Source organism: Gouania willdenowi, chromosome 8 (assembly GCF_900634775.1).
Source record: "Gouania willdenowi chromosome 8, fGouWil2.1, whole genome shotgun sequence".
In the NCBI taxonomy this organism is placed as follows: domain Eukaryota; kingdom Metazoa; phylum Chordata; class Actinopteri; order Blenniiformes; family Gobiesocidae; genus Gouania; species Gouania willdenowi.
This window is the reverse complement of record NC_041051.1, coordinates 27,608,267-27,623,893: the sequence shown is the minus strand read 5'-3', so window position 1 is coordinate 27,623,893 and position 15,627 is coordinate 27,608,267. Positions and strand designations below refer to the sequence as shown.

General features: G+C 33.9%; 1 protein-coding gene across 1 annotated transcript; it reads right to left on the bottom strand.

Annotated features, from left to right (window-relative positions):
* Positions 1-1,830: 1,830 nt before the first annotated feature.
* Positions 1,831-15,420, bottom strand: pik3r6b (phosphoinositide-3-kinase, regulatory subunit 6b). The gene is made up of 19 exons (XM_028456190.1): positions 15,053-15,420; positions 14,900-14,965; positions 13,134-13,246; positions 12,971-13,039; positions 11,153-11,288; positions 10,997-11,066; positions 10,724-10,904; positions 9,841-9,988; positions 9,665-9,769; positions 9,228-9,534; positions 9,061-9,154; positions 7,749-7,868; positions 7,565-7,675; positions 5,891-5,972; positions 5,731-5,804; positions 5,562-5,652; positions 4,521-4,570; positions 4,303-4,403; positions 1,831-2,721 (listed from the first exon to the last, which is right to left on the bottom strand). The coding sequence occupies exons 1-19, from the start codon at positions 15,066-15,068 to the stop codon at positions 2,583-2,585; spliced, it is 2,073 nt and encodes a 690-aa protein (XP_028311991.1). The 5' UTR covers positions 15,069-15,420; the 3' UTR covers positions 1,831-2,582.
* Between the last annotated feature and the right edge of the window lie 207 nt (positions 15,421-15,627).

Here is a 15,627-nt window from a genome sequence, read left to right as displayed (position 1 = left end):
TTAGAAGTGGTGAAATCGAAGGAGCAGGCCTACTGCAGTCTGGAGGAGCAGGTGAAAGAAAAGGTGACCCTGCTGGAGAACGCCCTGGTCGAAGCGCAGAACCAAATGAAAGCCAAAGATGTGGAATTAGAAGAAGAACGGTCCAGCCACGCTAAAAAGAAACCACTACGGAAAAGAATCTTCCAGTGGTTTAAGAGGAAAACCAAACGTTAGAACAATATAAACCCCATGATGATTTAAAACATTCTCTTCATCCTTTTCTCCCTCTAATGCAGGAAAAAAAACTTTTATAAAGAAAAAAAAAATAAAAGAACAAATTAATAAAAAAAAATGTTTGTAAAAATAATTGTTTGGTGTTGAACTGAGTTACTAAGTTGGGTCAGACCATGAAAATCAAAGTATAATAACTATTTTCCTCAAGAATTCTGACTTTAAAGTCAAAATTCTGACATTTTTCTGACTTTTATTTTAGAATTCAGAAAAGTTTCCTCTCAAAGAATTTAAGAACTTAACAGAATTATAATCTGTTGGTGAAGCAAAAATTAAACTTTTTGGAAAAATGTAATTCAACAGTTTGATAACAAGGCAAATGTATTCGTATCGAACATTTCATACACAAAGCAACTCAATGTGCTATACATGATTAAAAAGTGCAACAGAAAACATTCAACAGCTTAAAAATCAATAAGAACAATAATATCAGCAGCAACAACATTTAAAATCACCACTAAAAACATTTAAAATCATTAGTAAAACATTTAAAATCACCACTAAAAACAGGGTTAGGGTTATAGCCTACATTTGTTTTTATTTTGAATTGAATTCATTCATGTTATATTATCTATAAAAGAATTGTACATTTGTACCTTTTTTTTTGTAAATAAATAAATGAAATTCCAAATGTGCAAGATTTGGTCTTTCTTTTTAAGTTCATACATGAGATGTTTACTTAACGCAAGCGATTTGTGGCAAGATTTATTACCAAAAATAAACGTGGGTGGTGAAAGTATCTATCGTAGTAACTTTTACTTTGAGTAATATTTAATTGAGCTACTTTTTACTTGTACTTGAGTACAATTTCAATCAGTACTTCTACTTGAGTATGACATATCAGTGCTCTTTATTACATCTGCGCCCGAGTTCAGTGCGGGTTGGGAAAAATTGACAAATATTTTTTCTGTTTTCAAATTGCAAGTTTTTAATTTATTTTTTTTTACTGATTACTAATTTAATAATTATAATTAGTAATATGAACAATCATTATACATTAGATTAAAAAAAATGTAAATAGTTATTAAAATGTTTTTTTCTTTTAAAAAAATTAAATTAAATTGGAATTTAAACTGCAGATTTTCCTTCAGCTTATTGTCTTTTAAAAAAATCTGTAAAAATAAAATAAATTAAAACAAATCTGTAAAAAAAAAAAAAAAAGAAAAAAAAAAGAGATGCCTGTTATATTCCTTATTTCTGTGTCAGTGCTAATAAAATTGTGTATTGTCTTGGGTGTGAATGCTAAATAGTAAATCTAAATCTAAAATTAAAAGAATTATAAAATATAACATTTTAAATCTAACTGTTAAATCTAAATCTAAATATTAAATATTAAACGTAAATATAAATTGTTAAATGTAAATGTTAAATTATTTAACATCAACATTATATTAACTTTTTTTTTTTTTTACAAGAAAAGGAATATCATAAATTTCACAATTACTGGTCAAAAGTAACATTAAAAAAAAATCACATACAACAAGAAAACCAACAACTAACAAAATGATTTATAATACACAAACATGTTTTTTAAATGTTTTATTTGTTTAAAAAAAATACATTGGACAGTTTGGTACTATGGCAGTACAAAACTTTAACTTGTTACAGATATATTGCTTTGTGGTCAAATAAAAGCACAGGACATTAAAGACGAAATAAAATAAATTACAAAGAAATTTAATTAAGGTTTAGTTTGTGGGAGGAATTTTATAACCTCACACTATCACTGAACATGCATGAATTCATCGTGTCTGCATTGTGAGTGTATCCCAATGTGTGTGTATATGATTATGACTTTACTGATTGGAAAAAAAAATTTCTGCTCACTAGGACAATGTGACAATTTAATTATCTCAACTTAGTGGAAATCACCTCTTATTGTCATTGTTAGAAAATAAGTACATGACGGTGGCCTGCATATCGTGAACAAGTTAAGCCCCATTACAGCTATGAAATACTAGTATTACGCCCTTATTCACAGTATGATGTACAAACAGAGTAAAAAAAATTACATATTCAAAAAGCTAATATTGCTACCTTTACTCAGGGTAAAAAGTTCTTCATTCTCAACATCTTCTCATCACAAGTACAAATTCTGAATGATCAACGATGTATAGCAGCTACCATTCGATATCACAAAATATAAATAGGTTTAATGATTAAGAAGGAATAATGATAATCAGAAAACTCATTTGCTAACTGTGAAAAATACTGTTTACAACATGTCACATACTAACAGTGCATTCAGGTAAGGTATAAAATACAATGCATGTACACTCAGGTATAGGCTCAGGTGAACACTTTCACTACCTTCACATGGACAGACCAGTGAAGGTGTTGATGGGCAGAGACAGGACGTTATCCAGGTACTTGCTCAGTGGCAGCTCTCTGCTGAAGCTGTGCAACGGTCGGATGTCGGATCCCGGGTCCAAGCATGGAGCCACCTCAATGCTGGAAATCAATAATAAAACATGCTTTCAGAGTTTTAAAAGTACAAAAAAAATTAGCAAAACATATGTAGAGCCAGGCCGATTAATATTCAGGCCAATTATAACAGAGTTAAGGTCATAATTAATTACAATTATGGTGTAATTAATTGTTATTAATATATAAACAATTATCGTAGATATAAAACATCAGTTTTTCCTTTAGCATACTGTCTTTTTTTTTCTTTTTTTTTTTTAAATAAAAATTTAAAAAAACAGTAATGCCTGTTATAATCTTTATTTTTGTGTCTCTGCAAATAAAATTGTGTATTGTCTTTATGGAACGCTAAATAGTAAATCTAAATATTACATTTTAAATCTAACTGTTAAATCTAAATCTAAATTATGAATATAAATCTAAATATTTAATATAAATCAAAATGTTAAATATTAAATCTAAATGCTAAATAGCAAATCTAAATGTTAAATATGGAATCTAAATGTTAAATATGGACTCTAAATGTAAATGTTAAATGTAAATGTTAAATGTTAAATGTTAAATGTTAAATGTAAAATGTTAAATGTTAAATGTTAAATGTAAATGTTAAATGTTAAATGTAAATGTTCAATGTAAATGGTAAATTATTTAACATTGACATTATATTTTAACAATTAAAGGAATATATCACAAATTTCACAATTACTGGTGAAAAGTAACATAAAAAATTCACATACATTTAATCATGTAATTATAATTGTAATTGAGTTTAGATAAATTAATTTGTAATTGTAATTGCCATGAAAATTCTATCAAAATTGTAAATGATAATTTAATGCACAACTGGGGAACCTTACAGTTCTATGTACAGTAATACACATATGTTTGATATCAGGCTTTCCCACATTTTACCATTTAAAAACAAATCTAAAAAGTGTAATGCTGAGTAGATATGAGACATGTACCTGTATGGTTGTTTCAAATGAGATGTGACAATGGTTGTGCTGCCTTTCTTTAATGTAATTATTTTTTTATGGAGGGGGCAGATCTTATACGTTTCACTTCTTTCTGCTCATTTTCATTCATCTTTATTTTTCTTTTTTCAATGTGGAGGAGAAATAGATTTGTTTTACTGTCTTGAATGAAATAAATAAACAAACAAAATGCACTAGTTTAATGTTTACTGTGACACTTTGACCTTTTTTGATTTATCATTTATGTTTACTGTTTGCTGTTTGAGCAACTTTATTTTTGAATATATATATATATATTTACATTGTACTCTGGAATTACCGTTTGCATGAGTTTGCCTATTCCTATATATCAGTTCCTTTACAGTCCTTATGTTGACTTGAGTTACTAATTAAAGTTCACTATTTTAATATAATAGTGTTCTGCTTTTTTGTCTTGAATTTATATTCTTTGTATTATAAGAATTTATATTCATGTACAGAATATATCCTGTGTATATCATTTATTTCATATATCGGACGATGTATCGGTTATTGTCCGAAATATCACTTTTAAAAACCTTGTAATGGTATTGGACCCTAAAATGAAATATCAGTATGGTTCTAAACAGAAGAGATTCTGTCAGTTGTCAGGTACCTTTTGACGTTATGGTTAGTCCGACGAGAGTCTCTGTCCAGACACACAGAGAACCTCCAATGCGCCGTGGCTTCAACTTTGATGCTCTTGGCTTGGAAGCCCTTTGATCAAAACGACAAGTTGTCATATAGATCTTTCTATAGTGTAACTGAATTTATATCATTTTTCAATAATATAAATGAAATAAATTCAATAATATTTAGTAAACTCAACTTTACCTTGTATTCAGGTTTCAAACAGTCAAAACATATGGCAAGGGAATCTTGGGCTAAAATAAAAAGACACATATAACACATAAATGCATTGATTTCCTTGAATTATCTCTTTTGTATGGGGCGCTGATTGTAAAGTCGCACATGCTAAAATAAACAGCAACCTTTTGCAATATTTAGCAGCAAAACACGTTTTTAAAAACATTTTAATGTTACTTTTGACCAGAATAAAGCGATATTTGTGCAATTTGTGATATTTTTTTCTTGTAAAAATGTAATGCCAATGCTAAATCTAAGTATTAAATCAAAAGGTTACGTTTAAATCTAAATATTAAATCTAAATGTTACATTTAAATCTAAATATCAAATCAAAATGTTAAATCTAAATATTAAATGTTAAATCTAAATGTAAATGTTAAATTTGTACATTAGCTAATTATTTAGTTTCACCCATGACATTTAGATTTAAAATTTAAATTTAGATTTAATATTTAGATTTAGATTTAATATTTAGAATTAGATTTAATATTTAGAATTAGATTTAATATTTATATTTATATTTAATATTTAGAATTAGATTTAATATTTAGAATTAGATTTAATATTTAAATTTAATATTTAGATGTAATATTTAGATTTAATTAGATTTAGATTAAATATTTAAGATTCAATATTTAACATTTAAGATTCAATATTTAACATTTAAGATTAAAATTTAACATTTAGATTTAGATTAAATATTTAAGATTCAATATTTAACATTTAAGATTCAATATTTAACATTTAAGATTAAAATTTAACATTTAGATTTAGATTTATAATTTAACATTTAGATTTAACATTGACATTATATTTTCATGAGAAAAGAAATACCACCAATTTCACAAATATTGCTGTAAATTTGGTCAAAAGTAAAAAAATAAAAAATAAAATAAATAAATGTGGTTTTGTTGCTAAATGTAAAAAGTTGCAGATTATTTTAGCATGCGCAACTTTGCAATATACTTTTGTATCAGAAATGATCAAAATTCTAAATCAAACTCAAACCTGATGTGGAGGCAGATGGCTTAGACGTGATCGTCAAACCAGACGTTCTCAGTGAAGTAATCGCTTGATCACGGCGCTGACTGATTGTGAGCTGTAAAGAATATTAGATCTGCTGTGAAGGCTAATGCTAAAATAAATAAACAAATAAATAAATAAAACAGACACTCACCTTTTTGCAGCTGACCAACACCACTGCCTCAGGAGGGGTTTGATTCGAGCCCCTTCGGCTCATGAATTTTTTCTCTGTCAAAGGTGTAACATGTAAGAGTTTAATTCTTAATCTTGTCACTGTTCGGACTCATAAAAAGCAAAAAGAATGACAAACATACTTGGGGCGTTTTCTACACTTCCTGGAATGTTGGCATGCAGATGTGACACAAACACTTCCTCCACCTCCACATCAGAGATCATCTAGGGCCACGAATCAGAAGAATAAGTCAGAAACAAGTGATTTAGACTCACCATAGTCAGACACTGTGTGGATGAAATTGACTTTTGTTATTCCAAGACATGTGTACCCCAGTACAAAAACCCAGACGGGTCTTTTCATCCAACTTCAGTGCCTGACCTCATACAGTAGATGCAGTACATAATGAATGGGTACAAATTCTCAGAGTTTTGTAGCTGTTATAGTAAAACAGCATCTACTCTATATTGATATGTACATTTGTGAAACAATTGACTGTTGGTGAAACTGTCTAAATACTAAATCTAAATACTGTCGTCCAAATAACTTTTGTCTGTACAATGTTACTCAGAATAATGCTCAGGAAGGAATTTGCCTTTGAGTAAATACATGAATTGCTTTTAGGATAGTACGATTATTATATTTCCATTTTTTCAGCAGAATGTGATACTTGAGCTTCTGCTTAAATGTTGTTTCTGCTACATTTGCATCTCAAAGTTGATTAATCAAGGAGAAAGTCATAAGCACTCCATGCTCTTATTAGGTTTTTTTTTAAATTAATATTACATCATGTACAACAGGCTTCAGAAAATTGCTGCAAGTTTTCCAGGAACTTGCTGGGTTCAACACTCGCTGCTTTTTCTTTGAAAATATAAATTGTTGGAAGGAGTTTGAAAAAGTGCTACAGCCTATTTACCTATCCAGCAATGCGTTTACCTTTCAAAATTTGACCCATTTTAATCTTCACAACCTAAATAAATCACTTATCTTGAACTTAACTGTTGTTGAACAATTTCTTAAGTTAGCGAGCCAAAAACTAACTCCTTTTCTTGAATGCAGATTCTCGAAAACTATTCCTTTTCACATGATTGTTAAGAAACATGCCAAAGAAAAAATATCCCATTACTTTTAAATTACGGGTTTTCTCAGAGACTTTTCTTGCTATATGCGTAAATAAATAGCCAGAGCCACAAATAGCCAGAAAACTTGTAAAAATCCATATTTCTGGCTTACAGCAAAAAGACTTGAATTGACAAGGTTTGATACTTTATATCAGTGGTTTTCAAACTTTATAGGTTGTAACCCCTTTCTCTTATTTCTGAATTCAAGTATCCCCTTTATCCGACAACATTTTGCTTAGAAAATTATTTAAAAACAACTATAGTGCATATTGATGGAATGAACGAGTGATAACACACTTTTTAAGAATATATATATGTATATATTTGATTTGTATGTGTATATTTGATTTATATTTCACAAAGTATAAGTATAGGAATACGAGAGTATTTGTGTTGTTTTAATTTAAAAAATGCCATTTAAACTCCAGGCGACCCGACATGGGATCCCAACCCCAAGGTTGAAAAACCCTGATTCAGTGGCACCAGAATAGATTTTATTTCTATAGTTTTTACCATTTATTAATTGTCCACTCTCTCTCTCAAGTAGAGATGGAGTGCCACTGCGTACCCCTAGGGGTAAACGAACCCCGATTTCAGAAACACTGCTATATATCTGTGTTTTGAATGATTAGATCTTTATGTTGACACACAAGAAAAATAATCCTTCTCTCTGCTTCCTCATATATGAGCCATACCTTTACTGTATAGAGTGGAAGGTTAGCAGGTTGAGTCCCACAGCGTAGGTAGTAACACAGGGTGTCCAGCACATAGAGGTTCAGCTGTGACGGCTCATCAGAGACCGAGGGCTGCACAAATGTAGAACAGATGTCAGATGATAAAACTCACACACAAATAACTGCTGTGGACACAAGTAGTTACCACATCAGCGGGGTTGGAGATTGGATCCACCAGGCTGAGGATGTTCCTCTGGTACCATGGATCAATTTGTCCTAAATGCGAAGCCAGAGACATTTTGTCTCCGTTTGGAAGTGTATCACCCTAGAAAGAACATCAGCACTCTTCAAAGTCATGTTTAGAACATTTTGAGGATGTTTAAAGGGGCTGTATTATGAAAAATTCACATTATAATGGTTTTGCTTCAGTGATACATTCCTTTAGCCTCATTCAGAGGGCCAAAGTTGAAAAAGTTCTGTTTCCTCTCTCTCATGTTCCACATTTTGTAAAAAGTCATCTTTATACGGGCAAGTTGGATTTCCCCCCCAATAATGCATCATAATGGGCAAACAATCTTGGCTCCTCCTACCCTATATAAGAATGTGAGCTCCTCCCTCTCAAACTACCTCATGGGTAAAACAAACATAGCAAAAGCAGGTTGATATTACATTTAATATATTTATGTTCAGTTTAAATCTGACATCCAGAGTTTCTGAGAAATCTATGTTTATGTATGATTCTTTTTAATTGTGAAAAAATACCTAACTAGTCTTTTACTATGGTCTACTACCAGTGGTCATTCATATAAGTCCCGCCTTCGTCCTATAGACCCTTATACAAATGAAAACGAGCATCGTGACCGCCCAGCCAATAGGCTTTGACTTCCTATTTTTGAGACTGTCAAGCAAAGTGAATGTGGAACTGGGTCAATGCGACCCAATTCGACCTTGTTTTGTTCCGCACTGCGCGTGCAGAAAAGTAGAGGCATGGTATCTGGTAGATTGGGAGAGGCAGTGGGAGGAAGTGAGGCTGTTGAGGGCGGGACATCGAGACGTTTCTCAGAATTTCCGGATATCAGCTTTAACGATCAGTTTCATTTTTAGCATCTGTTATACTGCTTCATATCGCTTTTATGGGATGATCTGACGTGTTTGTGACCCATTGCGACGCAGCGGTATGACAAAACAATGGACTATCACCTTAAATGGACCATTTCTGTGGACAATAGAGGTGAGGAGGAGAAGAAAGTGATTAATGATTTATTCTCCTACTGCTGTGATAAGCATCCACGCTGAAGCAGCGTGTGTGTTTATGCCGACTCATCCATTCGCATGAAGACCCTAAAAACAGCTTGTTTTTAGGAATGGTCTGAAAGTAACTTTGCAGAGGGCTTAAACTCCAGAAAACAGGCACCTCAAATACACCTCAAATACTATGTTGTTGGGTTCTTAGAACAATTGGAGATGGGTGAACATTAGCATAATACTGGACCTGAAAGAGAACTGTTCACACTCACATGTGAATAGACGGAGGAGTCATCAGTGACGGGGATGTAGTACAACTGCAGGTTCAGTTTCTTCGTCAGTAAGTTATGTTTAGACTCTTTCTTTCTGAAGGCAGAGTTTGGAGAAGGTCAGTCAAAGATCAGAGAAAATCCAACTCTGTTTAATGAAATCTACGCACTGGATGGAGTGGTAGGCATTGGTCAGCCTTCCCAGCACGCGATCGTCCCCCATGAAAACCACTTTGGCCGTCCGACTCATATCAGAAGACCTTGTCGATCCCATTGTCTTCTCCATCTTCTCATTGACCAGAGTCAACTTATCTTTGGACCTTTGGGGCTTTAAGGCCCCTCTTCTTTTTAGTTTGTCTTGTGTTTTGTTGGGGGAGCTTTCCTTGAGGTCTGCCTCTATCCCACTGTCTCTTTTGTCATTTGTTTCGTCATCCTCACTACACTGTGTGCCAAAGGTGAATTTTGACAACTGATTCCCTTTAGAGACAACAAACTTAAGCGTTAATTTAAAGCATTGGTTATAAATAAATGTATTTATATATAAATAAATAAAAAGGTAATCATGTATTTGTATTGGTATGTATTTGTATTTATTTGTTTAACTCACATAACTCGCATAATTCATCATTTTCATTCCACAGGAGGAAATTAAAGTCTGGAAAAGGCAGCGTGGTGCTGCTCAGGAAGCCATCATCGCCCTCTGATGAAGGCCCTATAAAAAAAAAAAACCAAAGCAAACGTTAAAATAATCCAAGCTTTGCTTAAAATGATGAGAACTATTACCTTCTTTAGAGGCAGCCATAATGTCTCTGTATATCCTCTGCAGTGTGTTCAGATATTCTTCATTCGTGCTCGCGCCACCTTTGGAGCTCTGCGTCACAGCAAGGTTCAACTCATTGAAAAATGTCTTCACAGCTGCTTCATCTAATGCCTAAAACACATATATCCCCATGGTTTAAAATACAAGAAAATGTAGATTTGTATAAAGTACATGAAAAAAAAAACAACTAAGTAAAAGTACAAATACCATAGCTGAAAATGACTTTGGTAGAACTCATTAGAAAATCACTTGAGTAAAAGCATTGAAACATTAAATTAATTAATTATAAAAATATACTCAAGTGTCAAAAGTACAAGTATGTATAAAAAGAAGCAAAACATCCATAAATGTACTCCCCTTGATGTGGTATGATAAAACAGACAAAAAACTGTAAGTGTCTGCCTGAGAACATAAAAATAAATATCTTAATAATATGTATATAATGAATAATATATAATAATATTATATAATCATATCATCTCACTGTACTTGTTGTTGTTTTTAAGCTATAAAGTGTCTTTGAGTGTCTGGAAAAGGGCTTTTAAATAAAAATATATTATTAATATTATTATTAGAGATAATTTTTTAATTTGTAATCAAGTAACAAGGTGGCAAATATAAAAGTAACGGTACTTCATTACAACACTTAGGTAGTTTTTTTGATGATTTGTACTTTACTTGAGTTTTACTCTACTACATTTAAAAGTTGAAAAATATACTTTTACTCATTTGCTTTGTTACTAAACACCTCTGCATCGCAGGGCTGACCCTCATTACTTCATTAGTTTGTTCCTTGTTGAAGTATAACTGCTGCGTAGCATAAATCCCATTGGTAGCTTTGTTTACCTCCAGAGCTGAAGCCAGTTCCATCCTATCAATCGACTCCATTCCTGCCTGTAGCACATGCATGATCATTCTTTTCTGCACGTTATTCACATTCTTGCGAAAGCCAGACATCTTTAAGCACGCTTCAATTTCGGCCTTCATTGAATCAGAAAACACCGCTGGGTCTGCAAACACAAACACCCTGGATGGAACAAGCACAGAAATCATGTTTTTAACAAAGGAAGTTGCTAATGTGGGGGAAAATCTGCACTTTCTTTCAAATGCTACACTGACTTTTCCTGCTGGGTGAAAGTCTCACTCTTCAGATTCTGCTCTGCGAGGACTTTCTTCCAGTAGAGAACTCCTTTAAGAGCAGAAGATTTCAACTTTAACCAAACATGGTTTGAACTTTCTCTCAACTTGTGCTGTTTTAATAATAATATGCAATACCTGGTGTTTTCATTTCCATCTCAATGCTTCTCAGAGTGTTACTAGCCACTGCAGAGTGAGGCAATGGCAGTTTAAGGAGCTCTTTGAGACACTTGATGACTTCCTGGTACAGGCTGATGGGAATCACAACACCTGACTGGATACACAGCAGAGTTGGGGTCAATTACATTTTTCAGAAACAATTACGTTTTCAATTACAATTACAGTCAACAACATTTTTCTCAATTACCAATGAAACTATAATTTTTTTTTGATCCTCAGAAAGTCAATTACAATTTTGTTCTCAATTACTAAAGTTAAATTACAATTAATCACAATTACTGAGCCTGAAATAAATAACCCAATAAAATGTAACTTTTCTCTTGTGTTAGCTTTCTGTTAGCATCTCTTATGATAACCCAGATTGGGTTAGGGCTAAAACCAGGTAGTTGGCGAAATCAAGATACGCAACAGACGGAAAAATCTCCGGGTCGTCATTGATCCAAGATGAGGGAGCCAACTCGTATGGATCTGCACCATCATTACACCCTAACTTTTCCAAATATCGCGCCTTTTCCTGCGCACCAACTCCTTCCCTGTATGCCTTTGACAGACGGTATGGTTGCGGCTGGATACGTGCTCTACTCTTGGGACAAGTGGTGGGTCCTGTGTCTGTCCATTATTTCCGTGCAGGACGTGGAAGACATCTACATGATTGGAATTATGGTAGCAGGCATGCTGCCGATTGAAGCTGGCAGCTTTTTGACCTATTGCAAAGTCCAAATTATGTTAGCATCTGTTTTGGGAAGGCCGCCAGTCACTTCTGATGGATGGAGCAGGGCTCCCAACACTTAGACTCATGTGATGAACAAACTCAAAAGTAAGCAACAGGCAACTTTGGAACGTTTACGTGGAATTGAATCCAATTTGGAGAAGTTGAATGCTCGGCTTGCAAGTCAAAGGCCACCTTATTGGATTACTGCTGGAGACCAGGACTCAAGGCTAGCCTGAATCAAAAACAAATCGGTTATCAGCATTGACTCCCCACAGCCAGCCATCCAAGGCCGTCTCATCTATCCACCAAGATGTTTGGTACTCCTTCAGTACCTCATGTTTTTCCACTCTCATCTAAGATACTGGGCGCTACCTTAGCAGCAACCCACAGTCGTCTCCGCTCCTGTCCTCCCATGTTGTATGTGATTGTCATTTCATGTTTCTTGGACGGGAATGTAACTGAAATGCAAATTTCCCCTTGTGGGACGAACAAAGGATATCTCATCAAATATTATTTCCCCCTGAAAGTCAATTACAACTACGTTCTCAATTACTAAAGATCATATATATCACAATTACGGATCCTTTAATAAATAAGCGCAAAAAACGTAACCTTCCTCTTGTGTTAGCTTTCTGTTAGCATCTCTTATGATAACAGGTCCTAAATCAGCTGTAAAATACACTAAAAACAAATATCTATCATCTAGGTTATTTCATATCTATTAGTTTCCTTGTTAGGCTTCATAATCAATGAAGATATTGTTATTAATATTTTTGGTGTGGGCATCTGAGCCTTTTCTCTGTCAGTATACCCCTAGATTTATTTATTTTTAAAAGTAAAATGTTCCTCAAGAGAACCGACAGGTAAACTTGATCTGAAACACATTTTAATAATTAATAACTATGTCTGTGTAAGCCATAGAACTGTTAGTTTTGTATTTTATTTAAATTGTAAATTGTAAATGTAATTACAATTGTCTGTGAGATTTCTAGACATTTTTTACCTATCAGAAACCCAAATCAATGTGAGTCAGTGCACGTCCAACACAGGCAAGCGTGTCTTACCTGAATGACTGCATAGTGGAGAGTGTGCAGCATTGGGATGATGGACATGTAGGACTTCACTTCATGGATCTATGCCATGCAACAAACAAAACAGTCTCAATCAAAGTGACATCTGCATTTTTACAGACAGATCATTCAGGTATGAATCTTATTTGTCGCAAACCTTATTCGCCTCCATCATTTTGTTCCTCAGCTGGTGGATAAGAGCTCTGATTAAAGGAATGCTACTGGAAGGGTCAACGTCGAGTTTCTTTTGAAGGATCCAAGTCAAGATTCCTGCACAGACAGCAGACGTGATTCGAAACAATTAAGTGTGGTGTGTTGTTGTCACTGCAGCTGTCATCTGACGCTTGTAAACTATGTTGAAGCATTGGGTTTTCCTGGAATACAGATGTAAACTGGTTTGTCAAGGTGATTTTCTTTCTCATAAGCTGGAAGTTTTGGACGGCATCAGGTTAAGGTGTGGTGGTGAACATTACTTTAAACAGAATATGCAAAGTAAGTCAATGTTAGTCTATCCTTTAAAACTGCAATATATCTAACAATAATCTATGACTTGTTACAAACCCAGTGCAATGTGTTTTAAATGTGTGTTTTTATGCTTTTATTTTTAAAGCCTAAAGTAGAGCCTTGTGGGGAATATTTAGTTCTGTATGCGCCTGCTGGTGTGCATGTATGAATGACAATAAACTATATCTATCTAAGCTGCATCTAGCTATCTTTTAGGAGCACAGACGCCACAAAGTGCTTTGCATGTTGGTTCAATAAGTAAAAACCAACAGTAACAACAGAGTTGCACAGTTACAGAAAGACAGTATTAAGGTACTTTTTAAAAGATTCTGTGGTGTCCTTATGAGCTTGCCTGTGTGATACCCTTTAAACCAACACAAGAACCTTAAATAATCTGCAGAGTTGCAGTAGTCTGAAGTTGGTAAACAGTAGTTGTTTGTTTTGCTTTGCACAAGGTTATCCATCTTGGGTACTTCAACCTATCATTAAGTGAATCAGCAAGAAAGGCACACCCTCAACTGGTTCTATCACAGGCTTAATAACAACCACAACCTACAGTGACTACTGCTGTTTGAACCTAATAGCAACCAGACAAACTCAGATATCTCAGAATCAGTATAACATCTCACAGCCAGAATTACCCCTTGGAGTCAGTAAAACATCTCACAGTCAGAATTACCGCTTGGCGTTAGTATAACATCTCACAGCCAGAATTACTATTTGGAGTTAGTACAACCTCTCGGTATCAGTATAGCCCCTCGGAGTCAGTATTACCCCTCGGAGTCAGTATAATATCTCAGAATCAATATTACATCTCACAGTCAGAATTACCCTTCGGAGTCAGTATAATCTTTGTAACAACCTGTTAATAATGACTAACAGTAGGGGGTACTGTGTTCACTGTGACAATAGGTTTAATTCGGAAACTTTTAATGTAATTTTGCTAATGAATCAATAATCGTTAAACTCACGAAAATGCTAGAAGACAACAGGATTGTCCTTAGTGTTCTGTATGTTGGGTAACTGCAATTGGTAAAATAAATAAATACAGTACACTGCATACAATAGAGAGGCTGCTATATATACATCCTGACTATTTATTTAAAATACCACAAAACCCGTGTGACTTTTGACACTGACTGTAAATGCTAAAGACAGTTACATAAATAGCAATGCATTGATGAATGTTCCCTTATGTGATGTGATGGAGGCTATGCTATAGTTTTTTCCTGTTTTTGGAGCACATGCAAACTCCATGAAACCATGATATTTGCAGAACCTGTTTTACACTGTAGTGCACTGCTGCTGGTCATAGTTAGCCAGCATCAGATCGTAGGTTAACATGGTGCAATGATAGTTAAGTCACTTTATGAATCACTGTTAGAAAATATTATAGTGTGATACTTAATGTGCAGATACCTTTCTGGAATCCATCGGAGTCAAGGTCTCCAAATAGAGTGTTGATCTCCTGAAGGGTCATATCATCTTAAACGAAAACAAAACATATTATGTGTCACTGTTTAGATGTTCAGAATGCTTCATTCAGCATAAAAACAACAGGAAATAAGTTACCTGTGGGATTATCCATTATTTCACTTAAGCTTTAAAAACGTTGGTTTTCAGAACTCCAATGTGAGAAAAGTTGGCAAAATTGTCTTGTGGTATCCCGTGATGCAGACAGCAACTGCTAATCCTTGATGCAAAAGCATCAGCTGCTTAAAAAACAAAAAGTGCAGCAAATTACGCTTCCCTTGACATTAATAGTGTGTTACAAACACCGTCAGATGATAGAGAAACATTATGCAACACTATTCTGCAATTAATATCAATAAAGGCAACATGTAAATCTACAGCAACCAGTCGCAAGTCAACTTTCTGTGCACGAGTCAAAATCTGTCACAGAACTGAACAGAGGTTTATTGTTGCACAAGCAATCTTCATCTTCAGCAGCTGCTTTAATAATCGAGTTTGTGAGGAGGAGTCTTCTATGTGAGTGATGCAGGGTGTGGGAAATGACATCATAGCTGAAGGAAGTTTTTAATTTACAGGCAATCGCATAGTCGTAGGCGGGATTTGAGATTCTTGGCAGGGGGGGGAAAAAAATAAAAAAATAAATAAATAAATAAATGCAGTTCCATAATATGAAC